This window comes from Dipodomys spectabilis, unplaced genomic scaffold (genome assembly GCF_019054845.1).
Source record: "Dipodomys spectabilis isolate Male_0828 unplaced genomic scaffold, ASM1905484v1 ptg000175l, whole genome shotgun sequence".
Taxonomy (NCBI): Eukaryota; Metazoa; Chordata; class Mammalia; order Rodentia; family Heteromyidae; genus Dipodomys; species Dipodomys spectabilis.
The window spans coordinates 3,701,968-3,723,583 of NW_024870852.1; the positions used below are offsets into that span (position 1 = coordinate 3,701,968).

At 37.1% G+C, this 21,616-nt stretch overlaps 1 protein-coding gene across 2 annotated transcripts in view; it reads right to left on the reverse strand.

Annotated features, from left to right (window-relative positions):
• Plcb1 (phospholipase C beta 1) overlaps positions 1-21,616 on the reverse strand; it is a 631,005-nt gene that overhangs the window by 184,122 nt on the left and 425,267 nt on the right. For both annotated transcript variants that reach the window (XM_042694512.1, XM_042694513.1), the window contains exons 5-9: positions 13,693-13,772; positions 12,104-12,157; positions 11,004-11,079; positions 4,161-4,261; positions 1,895-2,061 (exon numbers count right to left, since the gene is read on the reverse strand). In XM_042694512.1, coding sequence (XP_042550446.1) covers positions 1,895-2,061; positions 4,161-4,261; positions 11,004-11,079; positions 12,104-12,157; positions 13,693-13,772 — 478 coding nt within the window. The remainder of the gene's footprint in view (positions 1-1,894; positions 2,062-4,160; positions 4,262-11,003; positions 11,080-12,103; positions 12,158-13,692; positions 13,773-21,616) is intronic.

Here is a 21,616-nt window from a genome sequence, read left to right on the forward strand (position 1 = left end):
ACCACCAGAAAACTAGAAGTGGAGCTGTGGCTCAAAGTGATAGACCACTAGCATTAGAGCACTAGCCTTGGGCACAAAAGCTCAAGGACAGTGCTTAGGCCCTGAGTTCAAAACCCATAACCAACAAAATAAATAAATAAAATAAAATTCATCACATGGAGAAAACAAGAAGATTTTATATGATATGTAATACATATATTGATTTTCATCTTAGAAGACCAATTCTAGAATAAAGACAGGGTCAAAAGATTTTTAAATTTACTTTTATGACAACTATTCTCACTTGTAATTATAAGTTTGATTGAATTATTTGTGATTCTGTAAAAAAACTGCCCATATATTAACACACAATTTTTTGTTGTTGTTGGTGGTGGTGGTGATGGTTGTGGGGCTTGAACTTGGGGCCTGGGCACTGTCTCTGAGCTCTTTTGTTCAAGGTTAGTACTCTACCACTTTGAGCCACAGTGTCACTTCTGGTGATCTGATGGTTAATTGGAGATAAGAGTCTCATGGATTTTCTTGCCCAAGCTGGCTTTGAACCACAATCCTCACATCTTAGCCCTCTGAGTAGCTAGGATTACAGGTGTGAGCCACTGGTGCCTGGCTTAAGATACAATTTATTTCTTTTGTAAAATTGGTTAAATGTATTTAGTTTATTTTCTTATGGAACATCATGACAACATCATGATCATTTCAACTATATTAGTAATAACAGCAATTTTGAAGATATTTCAACTCAAATGAGACTTAATTGTAATAGCTGAGAAAATGCTAAAGATCTTGTTTGGGAACAATGGTATTACATATGATTAAAACTCAGAAATTAACTCTCATAATCTTATTTTGGTGACATTTCTCTAGACAAGAAAATATAGGCCATGTGTTGTGGCTTATGCCTAAAAGCCTATATCTTTGTAATATATAGATCAGGAAGACCAAAGTTTGATTTCAGTCCATGAAAAAACTTATTAAGACCTCATCTCATTAAGTTAACTGGGTGTAATGAGATATACCTCATATCCCAGTCAGAGGGAAAGCCAAAATAGGAGGATCACAGTTTAGGCAGTTCAGGCCTACCTGAAAAAATACACAAACCTCACTCAAAAAATAAAGAAGTCAGGGCATGATTCATGCAGTAAAGCACCTGCCTAGCAAGCATGACTCTGATTTATGCTCCAGTACTACCAAAAAAATAAAAATAAAAGTTTTAATATAGTGTCAATAAACAACTTTGAACTGTCTAGTGTCAATTTTTATGCTTGATTATTTTTGTGTTAATACTCAATCCCACCCTTTCTCTACATATATATTATATATAAGACCAAATTTCATAATATTTCCTCAAATGGAACTATTTATTGAGAGTGTACGTTGAAGAAGGAAAGTCTAGTAGACTGAATATTCTCTTCAACTTCAGAGACTTAGAAAAAGTATAACTGAGCGTTACTCTGCAAAACTTCCTAGAAAGAGACCCAAAAGAGAAAATTTTAAGTTACTGCATCTCCTGTATGAGAAAAATTATACATAAATTTGAAAAAATGCATTCAAAAAATAAGACAAAGAATTGTACTCATGACCTGATTTATGTAACTGTAACCCCTTTATAGAGCACCTTTACAATAAAAAGTTAAAAGCCCATAAACCTTAAAAACCTTGTCATAGGTATACATACACATAACAGCCAAAAACAAGTCGCTCATTAAAGTGAATAAAATCTGCTTTGGCTTGAGTCCCCAGTGATTTCAGTTCATCAGGCAAACAGGCAGAGGACAGAGGAAAAGTGATCCAAGCGAACGTTGACAGCCCTAACTCCTACACGGAGATACACACCCCAATCTGCCTCCCCTGAGAAGGGAATCAGGCCTTCTCTGCAGTGTGGAACGAGCATACTGACCTTTTTTGGCGAGACTATCATTAGGTTCATACTTTTCAATCAATACTTGGACTTGCTCTTGTTTCAGAGGTGGGTAGAGTATTTCATTTAGCCGGGGATCTCGCTGCTTAAGGTTGATAAAATCCATCATCTGGTCAACAGTAAGGTATGGTTTGCTTTTGGCACCACTAAAACAATTAAAAAGAAAAATCAAGAAACGGTAATGTTTTTTCACCAAGTCTTTTTAGTATTTACTTATTAATTAATTTTAATTTTTGTGTGCATATTAGTATGAGGGTTTGAACTCAGTGCCTGGGTACTGTCTGAGGTTTTTCTTTTCTTTTTCTTTTCTTTCTTGTTTTCTCTTTTCTTTTCTTTCTTGTTTTCTCTTTTCTTTTGCTTTTCTTCTTCTTTTTTTTTTTTTTTTTTTTTTTTTTGCTCAAGGCTAGTGCTCTACCACTTGAACCACAGCTCTACTTCTTGGCTTTTTGGTGTTAATTGGAAATAAGAATCTGATGGGTTTTCCGTCCAGATTGACTTCAAACCATAATCCTCATATCTCAGCCTTCTAAGTAGCTTGGATTACAGGTGTGAGCTCTCAGCAATGGGCTCACCAAGTCTATTTATGTATCTTATTACAGGGAAACAAAATCTGGCCATACTTGGGAGAGTATATATTATATTGAAATTCCTACTTTTCCCTAAAACATGGTACTACTACACCATACTTTCTGGATCCCTAGGGCCACACACTATCTTTGGTAATCACCATCATAAAAACCCAATGCCCTTTTTCTGACAAATCAAATACCAGAAAAAGATCTACAATTGATAAACACTGTATGGTAGGTATTGAAGATGAACTTTGAACACAGTGGTCTGGATTGAATTTTTATTATAATAACACTAAAATTATGATTTAGTCATCAACATACTATCTCATAATTAATCATTTGAAAAGGCATTTATTATTCATTTACTTTAATAATGTAAACTCTCTTCATTACATTTGTAGTTTTACAAGAGTGTAACTTCGAAACTTCAAGGACCAGTAGAAGAGTATAAATATTGCAGATGTGAAGTAACTATTTCATGGCAGTGAACATGACAGAACAAAATGACACAAAGTACAAAGTTACTTTCAGTAGTTCCTTGTCTTTCTCTCTTTTTTTTTTTTTTATTAATTTTGGATTGCTTTTCTATTGTTGGGTAGATATAAGTACATCAATTTAGGCAAAGTGTTACTTTCTCACAAATGGCTTGGTTCAATTCACAAATGTTTTTTGTTCAATATATTTCTAGGCTTAAAAAAGTACTGTCCATCTGTGCACATGTACAGTTTCTTTTGTCTGTCTGTCTTTCATTGTTTCTAGGCTCTAAACTCAGTACCTCAGGCAGGTGAGGCAGGCATTCTACAAATTTACCTATACCCCCAACTCTTTTTTGCTGTATTTTTAAATATTTTTTTATTGTGAAAGTACTGTACAGAGGAGTTACAATTACATGGGCAAGATAACAAGTGCATTTCTTATCAAGCATTGTTGCTTCCTCTTTGTTTCCCCTTCCCATCCCTTCCCATACTCCCCAACCTTCCCCCACCCAATCCTTCCCACCCCCCCCCACCAAAGCTGTAAAGTGCATTTTTCGAAATGCTTTCTGCCCAGGGTCATCCTCTCAGATGATGACACTCCTGACTTTAATCTTCCATACAGCTGGCGTTACAGGAATGCATATCGCTATTGGTTGGGGTGAGGAATTACATTTTTAGCCCAGGCTTGCCTTGAATCACGATCCTCCCAATCTCTACCTCCTGAGCAGTGACCATTATGGGTATGTACCAGAAATGGACCCAATCCTATGATTTCTAATATTAAATAAAATAACTTGCCTTTTGTGCTGGCAAGATTCTTAGTAAGACAAAGTTCTCATCTCACTAATGCTTCAGAGCAGTTCCCAGACAATCTTTTGACAATCAGAGCCTGCTGTCTCTTTGCCAAGACAACTTTCTGTACAACTTTGTGATCTTTAAACACATAGAGCCCTCTGGGCATACATAAACAATAATACCCAGTGATAGATCACAGAAAGCACCAGTCCATTAATGCAGAGGTTGCACCCCAGGGCCAGGAGTGTGTGACTATGCCCAACAAATCTCCCAGATGCCTAGATTTTCAGATACATTGTACGACATCTGCCCAGTTTCCTCTCATCTGCTCAAATTCAGCCCTAGCTATCCCAAGTGTTAATGAAAGTTGTGAAAGAAAGCAGATAAAATGAATCATCTTACAATTCAGAAAAGATGTTATCAATTTCAGGTCGGGGGCAAAGATTGTTCAGGAAAACTCTGTATACATCTGGAGTGAAGTCCTCTTGAGGTATTGAATCGTTCTGGGAAATAAAAAACAATGAGGTAAGCAAATGGTCTATTTCTTTTTTTCTCTTTTTTTTTTGTCGGTCTTGGGGCTTGAACTCTGGGCTTGGGAGCCATCCCTGTGATCTTCAGCTCAAGGCAAGTGCTCCATCATTGAACCACAGCGCCACTATTGGTTTCCTAGTGGTTAATTGGGAAAGAGTTCTGCCCGGGCTGGCTTTGAACCGTGAACCTCAGATCTCAGCCTCCTCAGTAGCTAGGATTGAGGCGTGAGCCACCAGTGCCCAGCTTCCAATGGTCTATTTCTTTCCCTACCTTCTTCTATCCCAGTTTTTTTTTTTCTGCCTGTTTCTTTCTATCTTCTCTTCCTTCTTCTTTCCCTCCTCCCCTCCCTCTGTTCTTCTCCCTCATTCCTGGTTCCTCTAGGAGGTCAGGGTAAACATAGAATAGATTTTTGAAGCCAACTGTAATATTTATTTGGACATTGACTTGATGGTATCCAAACCTTTATTTTCTGTTGCTTTTTAGTTTTAAGTTTAAAAGTATTCTCTTGGTAAGGGATGTGAAGGAAATTCCTAAGAACATTTACTAAAATAAATTAGACCCAGAAAGACAGGATCTGGATGGCAGAAATGCTTTTCTTTCAGATTTCTTTTTTCCTAGTGCACTTCTTTGGCTTTTTAAATTTTTTATTCATTTTTGTTATTTTAAAAAATCTTTATTAACCAAAGGGTTACAGTTATGTAAGTCAGCTGAAGAGTACATTTCCTTTTGGACAATGTCATCCCTTTTGCTTTTTAAAGATAACATATACCTAAACTAGTATTTTAGCCATTATTAGTATTTTAGCCATTTTTAAGTGTACAGTGGCATGAAGTATATGCATGTTGTTATAATTTGGATTTTTTTTGACATTATTAGGGCTTAAACTCAAGGATTCAAGCTTGTTAGGTTGGTGTGATACTGCTGAGCAATTCCTCCAGCACTGTTTTTCACTCTAGTTTTTAAAGTTAGGGTCTCACTTCTTGGCCAGGAAATTGTGTGAGCTATGATCTGCCTACGTTAGGTTTCCGGTTATTGCTGAGATCACAGGCATGTACCAGCACATTTAGTTTTCACCTGTGAAGGCAAAGTCTTATAGAATTTTCTCTCCAGGCTGTCCTGGAATTGCAATCCTACCATTCTCAGTCTTTCAAGTAGCTAGAATCACATGAGTGAGCCACAAGTTTAGTGTGCTTTGCGAAATCAGTTTTTTTTAATAAGCCATTGTTTTGAAAAGTGATGACCTTAGAACTAGGCATTGTCTAAAGGAAAACATACATTCCAATTTTGTGTCATTTTTTTCAGACCATATTCCATCTGTTTTACATTGTAAGTTGTAAAGCAGTTTTCCTAAGTAGAATAGCGCATGTGATTATTTGTCACTCATTGCTCCTGGTCCTATTGTTTAGGAAGCAAATCATTAATATAAAAGGCCATTTTTCTGGCTTAGCTTTTCTGTTTGGTTGGGCTGCCATGGAAACCGGAAGCACTTATTCAAGTTTTTGTTAGCAGGAAAGACGTATTGCACAGAGCTTTCCTATTTTAGATATGTGTTTCTAGGATATGTTTACTTATAAGCCACTAAAACCAGGAAAACATCCTTCATTTGAAAATATTCATAGGTTATGAGGTGTACTTTTATAGACATTTCTAAAAGTCACTGAAATTTTGTCTGAAATTGGACATTGCTTGATAATAGATCAGAAAATTTAGCTCAGCACTTGGCAGGCAAAAGGAGAGACCCATTTGGGGGAATGAATGAGTGAAGTAATAATTCCTTTACTAAATCTGTTTACATTTTATTGAATCTATTCTCATTTTGCAAATGAGAATTTTTAGAAAACCAAGCAACACATTAAGTCATTTTACTTAGATGCTTAATACTACTAGAGTCAGGCCACTTGGATTTGTCCACATGTGAAACCTACTACAGATTTGTTAAAGGCAGGAGGGGAGACAAAAGTGGACAATGGAGGGGGTGAATTTAACTGAAGTATCTTATATACGTGAGTGGGAATAGCACAACAAAACTCTTATGTATAATTAACATATAGTAATGAACAAAAGACTTGGGCTGTTTGCAAATCATGAGCACAATGAGTCAAATCCAAGAACACTAGGAAATTCTCAAGGATTGTTTTACTGATGTTTTGACACAAATGGGTACAAATACAATCTGTAAATAGGTTTTGAAAGTTCCATTTTATTTATAAACAGAATAAAACCCCTTTCTCCTCACACTCTCTCCCCCTTTCTCTCTCTCTCTCTCTCTCTCTCTCTCTCTCTCTCTCTCTCTCATACACACACACACACACACACACTTTTAAAATTAGTTTTGTAGACAGCAGAAAAGACTATCTACTCTCCACTCTTTGGATATGAGACACAGAGAAAGGATGATTTAAAATCAATTGCAGAAAAACACTCAGTGGTACCGCTGGCCAACTCAAGTGTTCCCAACTTGATTGAATCTTATGAATCCCAAGTGTGTTCTCTCTCTCATTTTCTCTACTAAGTCTAGGTCATTCCTAGCCCCTTTTATCTCTCCCAGCACACACATAAATTGATTTTATCTGAGGATATCAATAATGGTCTTCCTCTTCTTAATTGCCCTCTTGTTTCTTCCTTCACTTGTTAGGTTAGATAGCCTTCCGTTCTCCCTGACTGGGTTTTATCTTGAACCTGTTCTCACATCACACCTTGCCAGTCTCATATTTCAACACCTACTTAAGGATATTGTCCACTCCTATGTGGAGAATCATTCTATTTCTTGCTAACGTACAGATGTATGCAAGGTGCACTATGTGTCACTCCTTAAATGCTGCATTTCCAATGTATAACATTTAATAAGTATATGATTTGCATTTATTACATGAATAAATACACTATATGAGAATGATTTGTGACATGTAGAAGCTGCGTTGCTCTGTTCTACAACTCCTACCATAAACCACTTTTAATTTTAGGAAGATGGTTTGAACTTTCCCCTTTATATATTTCTAGACTTAAAGCAATAATTCTATTATGAGCAGGTATTTAGCATTCACAACTGTGATTTATAGCTATTCATTTATTAAAGATGACTCTAATGAATAAAGTCTACATATAGATCTTATTTCTTGATAAGCCAAGGGATTATTCCCCAGTAAATTAAACAAAAAGATTAACTAATTTTCAATATTTTATACTCTAAAACTACAAATCAAAGTTGAATTAGCAATAGTCTAGGAAATAATTACAAATACCTCACTTCTAATGTGTCATTCTCAAGCTGGCTTTAAAACAGAAATTTGATACTTGTAATTTTCAAGAATCACAGCACAAAACTGATCTTTTCTGACTGATGGATGTAAAGCATAGAAAAAGAACAACAAACTGTGGCTATTTAGAGAAGTTGCTTAGTAAATTTTATTCACATTATTCATTAGTAAGATGTATAATAGCTTTAAATCCAAAATAGTTCCCCTCTGTATTATATGTGAGCACAGACAAATTGTAGGAAATTTTGGTATTTAAAACAAATATATGCATTTCCTTCTTATCTAGTTCATTCAAATATAACCACACAAGGCCATGCTATTGCAAGTGTACAATTCCAACTGTCACTGAGTTCTTTTTAAGTTAATAAGCCTTCAGTCCGGGGAATTTAGTACAAATAAGTTATTTTCAGGTCTCAGAAAGCTTGTGGGTAGAGTCATACTTTTCTGAATTTGGAAAGACTTTCAAAGGTCTCCCTGGAAAATATGTTCAGATATTAATAGAAGGACAGTAATTGCTTTATCTCTCTTTTTAGGCATAGTACTACTTTTTAACAGTTAGGGTGACTTGAGGTGAGTCACTGTAATCTCCAAAGGAATATCCTCTTCAGGAATGTGTTATTGCAATGGATCATGTCAGCCAGGGTACAAATTCAAGTGTATTAATTATCTCCAACAATGTGCACAAAGATAATGTTCAAAAAATTTCAACAGGATATCCACTGTGTTTCTGGTAAAGTATCTATTTACAGAACACAATAAAACTGTAGTTTGAATGATGGCTGGCTATAACACAGATTACTATTTATACAGAATCCATTACCATTATCTGTGGAATACCTCTTCTTAATTCTTCTGGAAACTTTCAGCTAATTCATGACTATTTCTGCCATTTTGTAGAGATGAAATTATCAAAGGACTTAAAATATAATGTTGATATACTATTGTCTGTTCACAAAAACATTTATTTTCTGACTCTAAAACTGTCTTTGGATTTTGGAATTAAAAAAGTTTTCTAATTCTACCAAGACCTCTGATAAATTATTCTTTACTGTGAATAATGATCTTTCTAAACTATAATAAAGGCTTATTATATTTTAAAAACATCTTCAGTTCATTTTCAAAAATCATTATACTTAATTTTCTAAAGACAGTTTTCTTTCTAATTTAAACTTAATTCTTGTTATTTCAATTTCATTTTCTTTCTAATGTGTCTCTGGTTGATACTGAATTGAAAGTCTGAACCTATAATAGATATAGTAGATTCCCAAGATTCAATTTATGTTTATTGACTATATCATCAGAATTCAGTTGTTTAGAAAAATGTAATTTACTGAGCATGAATGGATGGATTTGATTTCTTGTCAGCTTCATTTTCTATTCCTTCTTTCCTTTAGCTAGGTGTGTAAGTTAAAATTTTATATCAGTGCATTTTACACAATATGATTCCAGAAAAGATAAAATAAGAAGTGATTAAAAATCCAACCCTCTCTGCACATCTTAGTAATCCCATCTCATACCTTTCCTTTATAATTAAATATAATGGTCTTTTCTCAGTTGCTCCCATCCAGTAAATTCTCTGCCTTGGAGTCTTGTGTACTGACTTTTTTCTGGAATGATTCTCAGTGTCAGTATTTCATTATTTAATAGTGCTCCTCCTAACTTAAAAAGGCAGTTGATGATGTATTTACTGCTTGATTTCCTTGGAAGACTATGAAGTTCTTGATACCCTGGACTTCATTTGATGCACTACCGCATGCTCAGTGTCTCTAGGCAGGTAGTCAGGGCTCCAGGAACAGTTATTGAATCCGTGACAGGGCTTTCATTGTTAAAGCTTTTCCATGCCAACAACGAACAGAAGCACAAAAGCAAGCACATTCAAGCACTTCATTTTTCTTATTAAAATGAAAAGAAAGGGCTGGGGATTCAACTCAGTGGCAGAAGGCTTATCTAGCATATATAATGGCTTTAGGTTCAATTCCTAGAAATGCCAATAAAAAAGGAAGGAAGAGAGGAAAAAAGGAAGAAAAGAAGGAAGGGTGAGAAGGAAAGAAGCAAAGGAAGGATAGAAGGGGAGTGATAGAGAAAGAGAGAGAGAAGAAAGAGAGAGAGAGAGAGAGAGACAGACAGACAGACAGACAGGCAGACAGACAGACAGACAGACAAAATGACAGAATGACAGAAAGAAACAGAAACAGCACTTTGCCCAGCTGTGTCCAGTATGATGTATTGCTAGTCTTAAATAACACCAAAGGAAAAGTGTCATTAGAGAATTTTTTCCTGTGGCCTTATCAAAGATTTATTAAACTTTTATTTTTTGAAAAACATTCACAAGCATCAGCTGATAAATGTTATAAATGGCTCTCAGAACCTTTTCCTCTTGAATAATTCAAGAGGATTCACAATTGCATTAATGCAACTTGAACATATGTAGTGTGTTTCCAGGGGCTCAGAGCCTTTCTATAAAGTTGGTGTTGTCCTCAGGCAAGTGCTTACTTGTTGCTTAGATACTGGGATAAAAATAATTTGAGAGAGAAAAGAGAGTTCTGCATATAGCATGAAAAAAATGAAGTTTATGCAATGGACTCTGTTCTGTCCGATGCGATGGGAACAAATCCTTTCAATCCAGTTGTGAAGAAATGTGTTGAAATAAAGGCAAGTGATCTATTCTAGGTGTTTAATATATATGGAGTGAGGCAGGAAGGTGGATTCCCTACTTGCCCACCTAAGAGGAAAATGGGAGATCTCCAAAATGCATTGCTTCAGCACCAATCCCAGTGACGCCTTTGACTAGAGCTCTGCAGACCATGGGCTTTCTACTTATTTGTGCATATGCATGGCCATACTAATTGTGTATGCAACTTCCACATCCTAAAACTAGAAAATTTAAAAGTAGAAAGTAAATTTAGTATTTCTCTTTCTAACCATAAAAGCTTTACACTGTCTTTGGCTAAAAATCACAAGCGATATAAAGAAAAGGCTTTTTGTTAATGATAGATGTGAATTGTCTTAACAAATGGTTTTCTTGATAATAGTGAACTTTTGGCATTTCTGACTTCCTTCCTCTCTCCTTTCCTTGTTCCCTTCTTCACATCCTCCTTCCGTCTCTGCTCCCCCTACCTTCTCTCTCTCTCTTTCTTCCTCTCTTCACACAGCCCCAGTGCTAGGAATCAAACTGAGGCCTATTACATCTTAACCATGTGCCCTGAGACACACCTCAGCCCCAATTATTGATTTAAGTCTATGGAAAGAAAGGGGCATTTTAGATTGAATTATTGGGGTTATGCGAATGAAAGAATCTAACAGTTATCTTGTACACTGCAGATGTTAACAAATATTTGGGGTTTCTCAGTGGCAGAATATTATGTCGGGTACTGCTGGGACAATGGACCCCTGTGTGTTTAGTGTGACTTATTAAAAGCTATTGTGCAGTGGGGTCCTTCTTAAGCAACATACTCACCCTTGAAGACGGAAGACTACACGCTTCTAATGCAGTTTCAACTCGCTTCCGGTCGGCAGAAAATAAGCGATATATGCTGTGAAGTGAAAACACACAGGGGAGAGCTGGTTAGAAGGCAACACTCCAGCACACTTACAGAAGACGCCAACTTAAGATACTACACTGTATCAAACCTAGTTGATAAGTATGAGTACATGCCTTTTTTGTCATATGTCTGCATCTGTGTTCTCTAAAACTAGTGTGTATGATTTTTAAACATTAGTGTCCAATGGAATATCAATACGTTGAGACTATCAGTATTATTCAATTAAAAACTTTGGCATTAAGGGACATCTCATGCTAAACATTGAACTAAGAAACCTTCACAACTTTGCCCTAAGGTACCCCCAAAAGTGTTTTATTACTGATAATTTAACTTTTTTTTAATTCACAGAAACTCACGTGGAGCTTTTAAGACCACAGCTTAAATATTTTGAGTTAACATTGTCTTCACATATACTTTCTTTGGTTACTAATTTTTTTTAAATAAAAATAAAACAGAACTTACGTTCTGGATAATTTAATACAATGGTTTGAATTGATCTATGTCTTATTGAAACATTAGAAAATCCTATGTCCCAAACTCACTAGTTTTAACATGTGCATGGTGGAGGTGAGCTGATATCTCCCTTGGACTGGTTTTGCTCCTTAGTTTCGTTCTTGCTTCTGCCCCTGCTGTTGCCTCTTAGATTTCCTGTCTGGCTCCTAGGAGCATCAGGCTAGCAAACCCTGCCTGAAGGCCCAAGCCATGAGGACAAGAGCACTGAAGGTCCTCAGTTTGTACTCCTAAAATAGATGTGAATCTCAAGTGGTTTCTGGGTTTAGCAATGAGGTTCCCTTCCTACTCTCCCCACCCACTTTCTGCCTTGGTATTTCTTGAAAATGATACCACAGGAAATGTGTTGAGAGGGCCAGCTGCTCTGATGTGAGACATGACTGCAGAAGAATAGAATTCCCACACGTTTCCACTTCAGAGGGTGGAGATGCCAAACAGAGCATGGCACACACTCAAATCTCTGAGAAAAAGCAAATGAATCATGGGACATGCTCGTGAAACTTACTTTTTGAGAGGGATACGCCCTTCTGGAGTGACTTGTAGTTTTAGTTTTGTGTATCTGTTGAAGGAGCAGAAAGGCAAGGGTTTCACTTTTTAAGCAGAGTTTTATCGCAAAATACAACACACAGAATAAAAAAAGTATGTGAATGGGCAGTTGCTGAATTTTTGCAAACTGTCTGAATCTACAAATTGGTACCCCAAACAAGAACTAGACAAGAGTCACCTTAACAGCAACTCTGAATTCCCTCTCAGACCCCCCCCTCCATCAAAGGAACTGTTTTCCTGATGTGAAGAATCATAGATAATTTTGACCTATTTATCACCTTTCAAAAACAACAATCATATTCCTTTGTATTTGGCTTTCTTTCTTTCCACTCAGCTTTATATCTTGGGGCATTTATATTTTATATCAGCTTTATATTTTAGAGTGTTCATTCTCATTATTGGATGTAATCTACCAACTATATTGATCTCTTGAACTACTTATGGAAACACAGGTAGGAAGATGGGACAACAGAGCTCTCCCTCCCTGCTGATGGGTATGCAAATGTGGAATACTGTATACACCCTGAGACCCGTTTATCCCATTTCTAAGTATATTCAGGGCTGAAATGTTTATGTCCTACTTCTCTTTGTTTCCTTCCGTTCACTTTGCCTGGAAGAATGGACACGTTGGAAATGTCTGTTGGATGAAGGGTGCTTGAATCAGAGACAGGGCAAAAAGAAAGGAAAAGCAAGGATGGAAGGAGAAGGAAGGGTTCTGAAGGTAACTCATTCAGGAGAAATGGTCCCTCAAAGAAGCATTTTAAATGAAGTGCTGGAGCTAAAAGGAAAAAGGAATTGGTAGAAAAGCAAAAAAAGTGTGGCCAAGCTATGAGGTCTGGAATGCTCATTGTTTTGATGTAAAGGCTTTCCAACCTCCTTGATGACCATGGCTTCCAAAAGGAACAACAACCAACTTTCCTTGCTGCTCATGTGGTTTATTTGAGCAGATGATTTTTTTTTTTAGAAAAGTGGTTTCAATTCCAAAATGATTTGCTAATTTATTTTGCATTACTTTCCCTCTCCCTTTCCTTTCTGTTTTCCCTCTGTATCCTTTCTCTGCTCTTTTCTTGCTCATCTGTGATGGACAGCAGTCTACTGATTTAAGTAGGCAGAAAATTACTGAGGCCTTCATCAGAGATCTGACCTGAGAAACAAGAAGCATGTATGGTGCTCATTGTCTTCCTCAGATTCGTAACTAAGAAGACACAGGCAGGTAAAGGCAGCAGAAGAGACTCTCTGAAATTCACCATTTCTAGTTGTGAACACAGCTGCCTGGATTTGAACGTATCTTCTCATGGTATGTCAAAGGCATTGATATTAAGGCTCAGCTCAGGCCTAACACAATGCGCAGCCTGGAGGAAAATAAGAGCGATCTTTCTTGGAAGTCTTCCAATTCCGAACAGTGAGGGTATCCATTCTCTAACAGGAGGAAAATTTATGTTTGTTAATGTGAGAAGCTGGGGTCACCTAAACAAAAGGCTCACAAAGGGGAAAGGAACTGGACTCAGAAGTAGCAACACCCTTAGCAATAAAATTAGAGGGACTTACGCTTTTTCCAGAAAGGCGTCCCTGGACATGTTTTGGGCCAGCAGGTTTGTTGCCAAACTGAAGACCTCGTTCGTCCATTCCTGAAAAATGTAAATCCCACCTGCATTAGCTTAAAGACTGCTCAGTCATGAGATAGGCTTTTAGCTCAGCTTCCAGGAAGACAAATTGGCTCCATTTGGATGGCCTTAGGTCCCCCTCCATGTTATTGGTAAAAGTGATACAATTAAAGTCAAATCCCCAGGGACTCCTCTTAAGGAAAGGTTCTTTATAAGTAAACAAAGGTTTTATTTCCCTTGCTTTGATAGGAAACTGCTACACTACCTTCAGTAACTGAACACATTTTACTATTTTCCTTACATTATAAATACAAAAGGAGTCACAGAAAAGTTTCCAATATGGTAAATATATTTTGAACAGAACAACATGTATTCATCTTTCTACTTTGCTAGTCAGGCCAAAGTGGCTAAATTAGGTAATTTTAAATGATAAACACAGCTCTAGTAGTTGTTTGTGCTAAATTCTCTCACTAAGGATCTTCTTTGGCTTCAAAGAAAATGAAAACTGGCAGGCCTACAATGAAGGGTGATTTCCTCATTCTCTGTGAACTCAGGCCCTCATATGTGCTCAGCTTTAATTACAGCTACTGCTCTACTACCTGAGCCACATCTCTAGTCTAGCTGTTTGCTGTTGAGTTTGGAGATGGAATTTAGCAGACTTTTCTGCTCTAGTTTGCATTGAACTGTGCTCCTCAGGAAGTCTCAGCCTCCTAAGTAATTGGCTAGGATTACGCCATTACAGCCATTCTTTTTTTTTAATTTCAGTTTTCTTCTGATTTCTGTGTTTATTTATTCTTTTAAAAAATCACTAACATAAGTCATTGATCAAAGGCACTCCATTGTGATATTGGCAACATGCATGTGATATACTTGGATCAAATTTGTCCCATCCTTATTATTCTCCCTTAATCGCTGTCCATTTTTTGTTGTTATTGTGGTGCCCATCTGGGGCTTAAACTCAGTCTAGGTGCAGTTCCTAGTGTTTTTGCTCAAGGCTAGCACTCTACTACTTGACTACATTTCCACTTGTGCCTTTTTTCCCCTTTGGTTAATTGGAGATAGGAGTCTCATGGACTTTCCTGTCCACATTGTCTTTGAACCATGATTCTCATATCTCAAGTTTCCTAAGTAACTAGGATTGCAAGCATGAGACATCAACATTCAGATTCTCCTATCTTTCTAACTTTGCTTTATTTCTCTCACTCTGTTTTTCAGAGCTGAGTATTGACCTCAGGACTTTCTCTTCCACTGAGCTAAATCATCAACTTCCTATCCATTCTTAATGACAGTTTTCAACACATCATAAATACTATGAGCCAAAGTTTGTTTCTATGTGAAAATGACATGAGACAATCAATCATGTAGTATTGTTGTAATGGATTTCTCAGTGCAATAACATCTTCAGGTACCATAATATTAAATATCACATTTTATCGTTTCTTGGGCCTATTAATATTTTCTTTTCTATAGTTAGGTCCTACAAGGTTAGGTCCATACATATTTGAAATCATTATATCATCTTGATGACTTTACCTTTTTCATGCATAATGACCATCTTTATAGTTTTTGACTTAGTCTATTTGTCTGATTAATATTGGACTAATATTTGTTGTGGAAGTAGGGCTAGACTGTGTTTGTTTTGTGACTCAGTCCTAGGCCACAGATATTGACTGGCTATTTTATTTTTATTTTTTGTTATTATCTTTAGGTGATTGCACAAAGGAGTTTCCATTTGACAAGGCAGTTTATGAATACTATATATCTTGACCAGTGTCACCCCTTTCAACATTCTCACTCATCACTCCCCTATCTATACCTTCTCTCATTCTTCTTAATTTTGTAGGATATACATTGCTTTCTTGCATTTTTCCCTTTTTCTCCTCTTAAAATGGATGGTAGGCTAGATTTAGCCCTCAGGCCTTAGTTCACTATCCCCTAATCATGTAAAAATAGATACAGTATTACTATTTACCCCTCAAAGTAAAACTTGCTTTTTGTGAAACATGTAATGAGATCAGTAAGAATCACAGTCTAGGGCTGGGAAGGTGGCTCATTGGTAGAGCGCTTGCTTTGCATGCCTGAGGCCCTGGGTTCGATTTCCCAGCACCACATAAGCAAAAAGAAAAAAGCCGGAAGTGGCGCTGTGGCTCAAGTGGTAGAGCGCTAGCCTTGAGCTGAAGAGCTGAGGGACAGCGCCCAGGCCCAGAGTTCAGGCCCCATGACCGGACCAAAAAAAAAAAAAAAAGAATCACAGCCTAGACAGATTTAACCTCCACTGAAAAGCGATGTAATCTTTTAAATGTATATGTATGTTTAAAAGTAATAAATTATATCATAATATCAACATTTGTTAAATTTGAAGTATGTGTTAGTCACACACATAATGTATATGTATGGAACATATATGTGGGTATAACATACATGTGTGTGCATCATAAACATATATGTATATATGTGATAGATATAGATAGATAGCAAATAGTTATAAATAGGTAGGTAGATGTACATGGACCCACATTTTTGAATCACTGTTGAAATGTGGGAGATCTAGTAGGTCTCTAGTCCTGGTAACACTTGTTCTTCTGCCAAATGGGGGAAACATCAATGAAGTGAAGCCAAATTAAAATGAAGGCTAAGAGAACTGTTGAATAGAAAAAAGGAAAGCCCCTGGCTGTGATTTGGATATATTTTTTCCCCCTGAAATTCATGCTGGAATTTAATTGCCATTGTGATGGTGTCGGGGAATGGGTTCATTAAGTCAGTAAGAAAGGTTAGTGTTGCTTTGGGAGGAGGATCTGGGAGGACTGGGTTAATTTTCCCAGGAGTAAAAGAGGTCTCATTCACATGGGACTGGATTAGTTACTATGAGAGTGAATTTTGATAATGAAGACTCTCTTTATGTCTCTCTGTATGCACCTGCTGGTCCACCAGCTTTTCTATCATGTTTTCAGCTCTGGACGTCCTTCCTAGATATGATTTCTAATCTTGTACTTCTGGTCTCTAGAAAGTGTTAATATAAACTTCCTTAAAAAAACTTTTTAGTAAATTATTTAGTTCCAGGTATTCTATGGTTGCAGTTTCAGGTATTCTATTATAGCATCAGAAAATGGATAAAGATCATCCAAAAGAATATTCTTGTCAGAGTTGAAGAGAAAGACACTTACTTGAAGTTTTCACAATGAGAAGTTTATGAGGTTTACATCATTTATGTCATTGTGAGGCTCAAATATAATATTTTATAATAAATATAACTAATATATTTATGATATGCATATATGTGCATACCATCTACTGATCATCTATACATTTTGCAGTATCTGAGGAGACCTCCTCCTCTCATCTCAGTTAGTTTCCTGCATCATTGCTTCTTTGTATAGCTTAGCAATGTTTAATTCAATGTTCAAATGTGGAACCCTCTAGAACTTTCATGCCAATCTGTAACATTCTTGGAATGGTGACTTCCAACCACACCATTTCACTTTTATGATAACACTTGTTATTATGCCTTCTAATCCTTCCAATCCCAGTGTTAATTATTTCTTTGTAGCTTCCTCAGTACTGTGTACTATAAACTATAAACTATGTTACAAGTAGGTTCTGTAATTATAGTTGATATTGCTGCTTATGTTTAAATAATAATTCCATTTGAGGAGACAAAATTAAAATAAGAGATTTATTTTATAAATGTATTCACTTAGCAAGATTTGTATCTCCTTAGTGAGATTTGTATATCCTTAGTGAGATGTGTATCAATCAGATACAGAAAGGGAAGAAATCATTTTCTAGGAAGTTAAGTAACATTGCTTATTTCCTAAGTGAAAGCTGACTAAATTAGAACTTCACTCCTTTAAATTGAGTTGTGAACTAGGTACAGGTAGCACCTCATTAACTTATTATGTAATGACTGAATTCTGCTAAAACATCATTTTCTCATTTGGAAATCGATTCATTTTAAATTACCTTAATTATACCACCCAATTTTACTTTAAACCCTTTGGCAAGTGAAATTCTTCCCCTTAAAATGAAGGGGTGTTTGACATTAACTGATCCTATTAGTCCCTCTTCTGCTCCAAGAATCATTCTTTGTCTTTGCCTTTGAGGATTTCGCTTCGTCACTGCCCTTGCCTGTGGAAATCATAGAATAGAGACTTGATGTATGCAGGTATCTGGGGCTTGAACTCAGCACCTCCTGATCTCCCTTGGCATTGTAAGAAACATAAGAGGTCTTACTTGTGCTCATAATTCTGTGCTCTAAACCTAACTTTGGATTTTGCTACCCTAACTGGCTTACCATCTCAATGAATACATGTTCCAAAAGAAATCTTTTTTTTTTTTTGTCCGGTCATGGGGTCTGAACTCTGGGCCTGGGCGCTGTCCCTCAGCTCTTCAGCTCAAGGCTAGCGCTCTACCACTTGAGCCACAGTGCCACTTCTGACTTTTTTCTTTTTGCTTATGTGGTGCTAAGGAATCGAACCCAAGGCCTCATGCATGCAAGGCAAGCACTCTACCCCTGAGCCACCTTCCCAGCCCCCCAAAAGAAATCTTAAAGTCAACATTAGCTCTCATCTCTGTCTCATGACAGGAATTGCATCCAACAGCAAATATTTTTACTTTTTTTTAAAATTCAAAACAGATTCAGAATCCAACCACTTTCCCACCCCTTTAACCTCAAATACTCCAGCCTCTGTCTTCCTTCAGCTAGGGTAATGCTGTTAAAATATGGCTGAAGAACTCAGTCTCAAAATAGTATAATAGTTTCCCGAGTCACTCAGAATGATCAAGGTCTTATAGTGACCATATCATTAATTGGTTCAACCATCAACCTTGCCTCCAGCTCATATTTCACATCCCTTCCCGTACATTTACCCCATTCAGCCAAACTGGACTCATGACTGTCCTTTCTACATGTTGAGCACAGAGGCCCACGCCTGTGCTATGCTTGGCTCACCCTACCCACTCTTCAGCATTTTCCTCAAATTGTAACCCTTCGCTATGGCCCTTTCTAACCAGCATGTTTAAAACTCCAAACCCATTCCACTGTCCAGTAGTTCCTGGGAACTTCTTTGATTATTTTTTTTCCCACTGCAGTATCTCTACTCTAATTGTTTATTGTCAGCCTACCCTTTATTCTTATGATTTTGGTTATTTCTCTACTGTCAGCATTGAAACAGTGCATAAGCACATAGTAGGCGAATAATATTTGTTGAATGAAGAATATTACTACATAGCCACTAGGGAAATTATTAATAAGGAACTTAAAAAATCCTTAATGAGCTGGGCCTTGGAGATTCATGACTGTAATCCTAGCTACTCAGGAGGCTGAGATCTGATTATTGTTGTTTGAAGTGAGCCTGGATAGAAAAGTCCATGAAATTCTTATCTGCAATTAACTGGTGTGGCTCAGGTGGTAGAATGTCTGCCTTGAGCTGAAGAAGAGCACTCCAGCACTGAGTTCAAGCCCCAATATCAACACACACACACACACACACACACACACACACACACACACACACACACACACACACACACCACACATACACATATCCTTACTAATAATTTAGTCACTGGAAGCATTTGCCTAAACTGCCTCTGCTTGATTAAACTACTATTGTTGGGAGAAATCTGCTTCTCAAAAGGATGCTATTTCCCCCCAATATTTTACCTCAAGATAAAAAATACATACGAATACATTTTTGTATTTTTTTATTCTGAAAAAATAATTGAGATTTGTCTTTCTCTTCTTTTTTTCCTCACTTCTCCTCCCCTTCTTTTTTTTCTTCCTTTCTCTTTTCTTGTGTTTTTCCTTCTGCCCCTGTATGCCTGTTTCAAGGTGAGGGATAAAATAATATACACTTAGAGTATCCTCAGCAGCCAAGCATGGAAAGCCAAGGAAGCACTATGTTAGGAGGTGGGTGGGTGAGTGGGTAGGGTTGATGCTGCTCATGTGATTTTCTGGGGAGTGGGCTTGTACTCAGTCAGAAATCACAATCATTTCTGTATCTCAAGGTTCATATTTTCCCTTCATTTTGACCTTATTTCCTTTATGTGGCATCCTGGAATGCTGGTGTCCAAAAAAGCTCACGTTTAACAAACGCAGCAAAGATACCCAGCAGACAGAAGGCAAGAGGCACTTTCTTCCACTGTCCTCAGAGTAGCAGTGGCATTACTTATCTCTATCTAAGGAAGAGATTGAAGCCCAAGTCACCCTTTCTCCCTCTTTTTATTATAAGTATAGCTTTTGACTTTTGAACTGTTAAACTTTCATACAGGCATTCCAATGGGTGACATTTTCAACAGATGAAAGTTTGCAGCATGCATACCCTTCACCTGCCTGACACTCATCTAAAATTCAAGTACAGAACGTGGGGATGAATCTCATTTGCCAATAAATTTCATCCACTACGACAGGCATACTGTAAAGCAATATATTGGCATAGGAAGAATTTGGCCCTTTGGGGTATGTTATATTTCACTAAAACACCCAAATCCCCAGCTCACTTTTGGTCAGCAAGACGGCACAAAAAGAATGAATATTTTTTTTATTGTTACTAAGGGCTTAAGAGAATTGAGTGTTTTGAGAAGGAAGGACTGAAAACAATTGTGTCTGCAGATACTCACATAGATTTAAAAAATACAAATTTTCCTTATTCTGTCTACCAGGCAATAGGCATTTATTTCACACTTACTAATTCAATCCATAGTCTGAGGAAACAACTGGATGAAATTTGACATACCAGGTGGTAATTAACAGTGGGCTCAAACTATTTAGGATTTCCTGTCAGAGCCTGAAATCTGAAATCCTTTTAGGGTGATAGACAACCTCCGTGTTAAGTTCCACTGCAGAGGGAGGGTGCAAGTGTGGGGGGAGGGGGGAGAGGCGCTCTGGGAGTGCAGCCACTGGGGCATCTTTATTTCTGGTCTCATCATATATGATGTAATCTTTCTGAGAGTACTCCTTCAGGTATTCAATTTTCATCATGGATGATCAGAAATGAAATCATACCTAAAGAAAAAAACATGCTGAAAATAATTACAATTGTCAAATGCAAAAATAAAGTAGGCTTTTTTTTTTTTTTTTTTGCCCCTTTTGTACATGGATATTCCTCTGAGCTAATTTATGGGACTGATTTCAGGACTTGCTGAGATTCTCCAGATAATGAGTAGTCTCCCAACAGCTGCACCCTGGGTCCCTGAGACCTGAAGATAGATGCCAGCATATGCAGCTATCCTGGGAGCTGCTGCTTTTGGCACACAGTCATCTGCCTTTTGCAATTTACACACAGTCCTGCTTAGGCTGCAAGACTTCAAGGAGTAGGATAGAGAGCTAAAAGTCTATTTCCACGCGAATCATCCCTAAACCAACAGCAGATAGGACACAATCTGAAACTCAGCAAGCAACAGAAAACTATTGTGTCTTCAAATGCATTGGCAAGGGAAAATTTGATCTGATGAATCAGTTACTTAGCTTGCTCAAAATAACACCAATTTTGTGGATAGGTGTAAATGACCTATCTTTTGTAGTTCATGTTAACCTTCCCAGTCAGATCTCTAAAGCAATTCAGTAACTAGTGCTGAAAAGTGCTTGAGAAATAAACAGTCCTTAATCTTAGCAAATGGCTTCTATATTGCTGAGGAAATGGAGGCATTCTCCTCTCCATGGAATTATCTCTACTCCATGAGGGTAGTTTCCATCATCTCTATCAGTGGACATTTTTCAATCAAAAGCTGAAGCTCCTCTGTACAGCTATTTAATTTGAAAAATAAATATATGTATTTGGATATAGAGAGACATATCTATCTATCTATCTATTTATCTATCTATCTATCTATCTATCTATCTATCTATCTATCTATCTATCTATTTATCT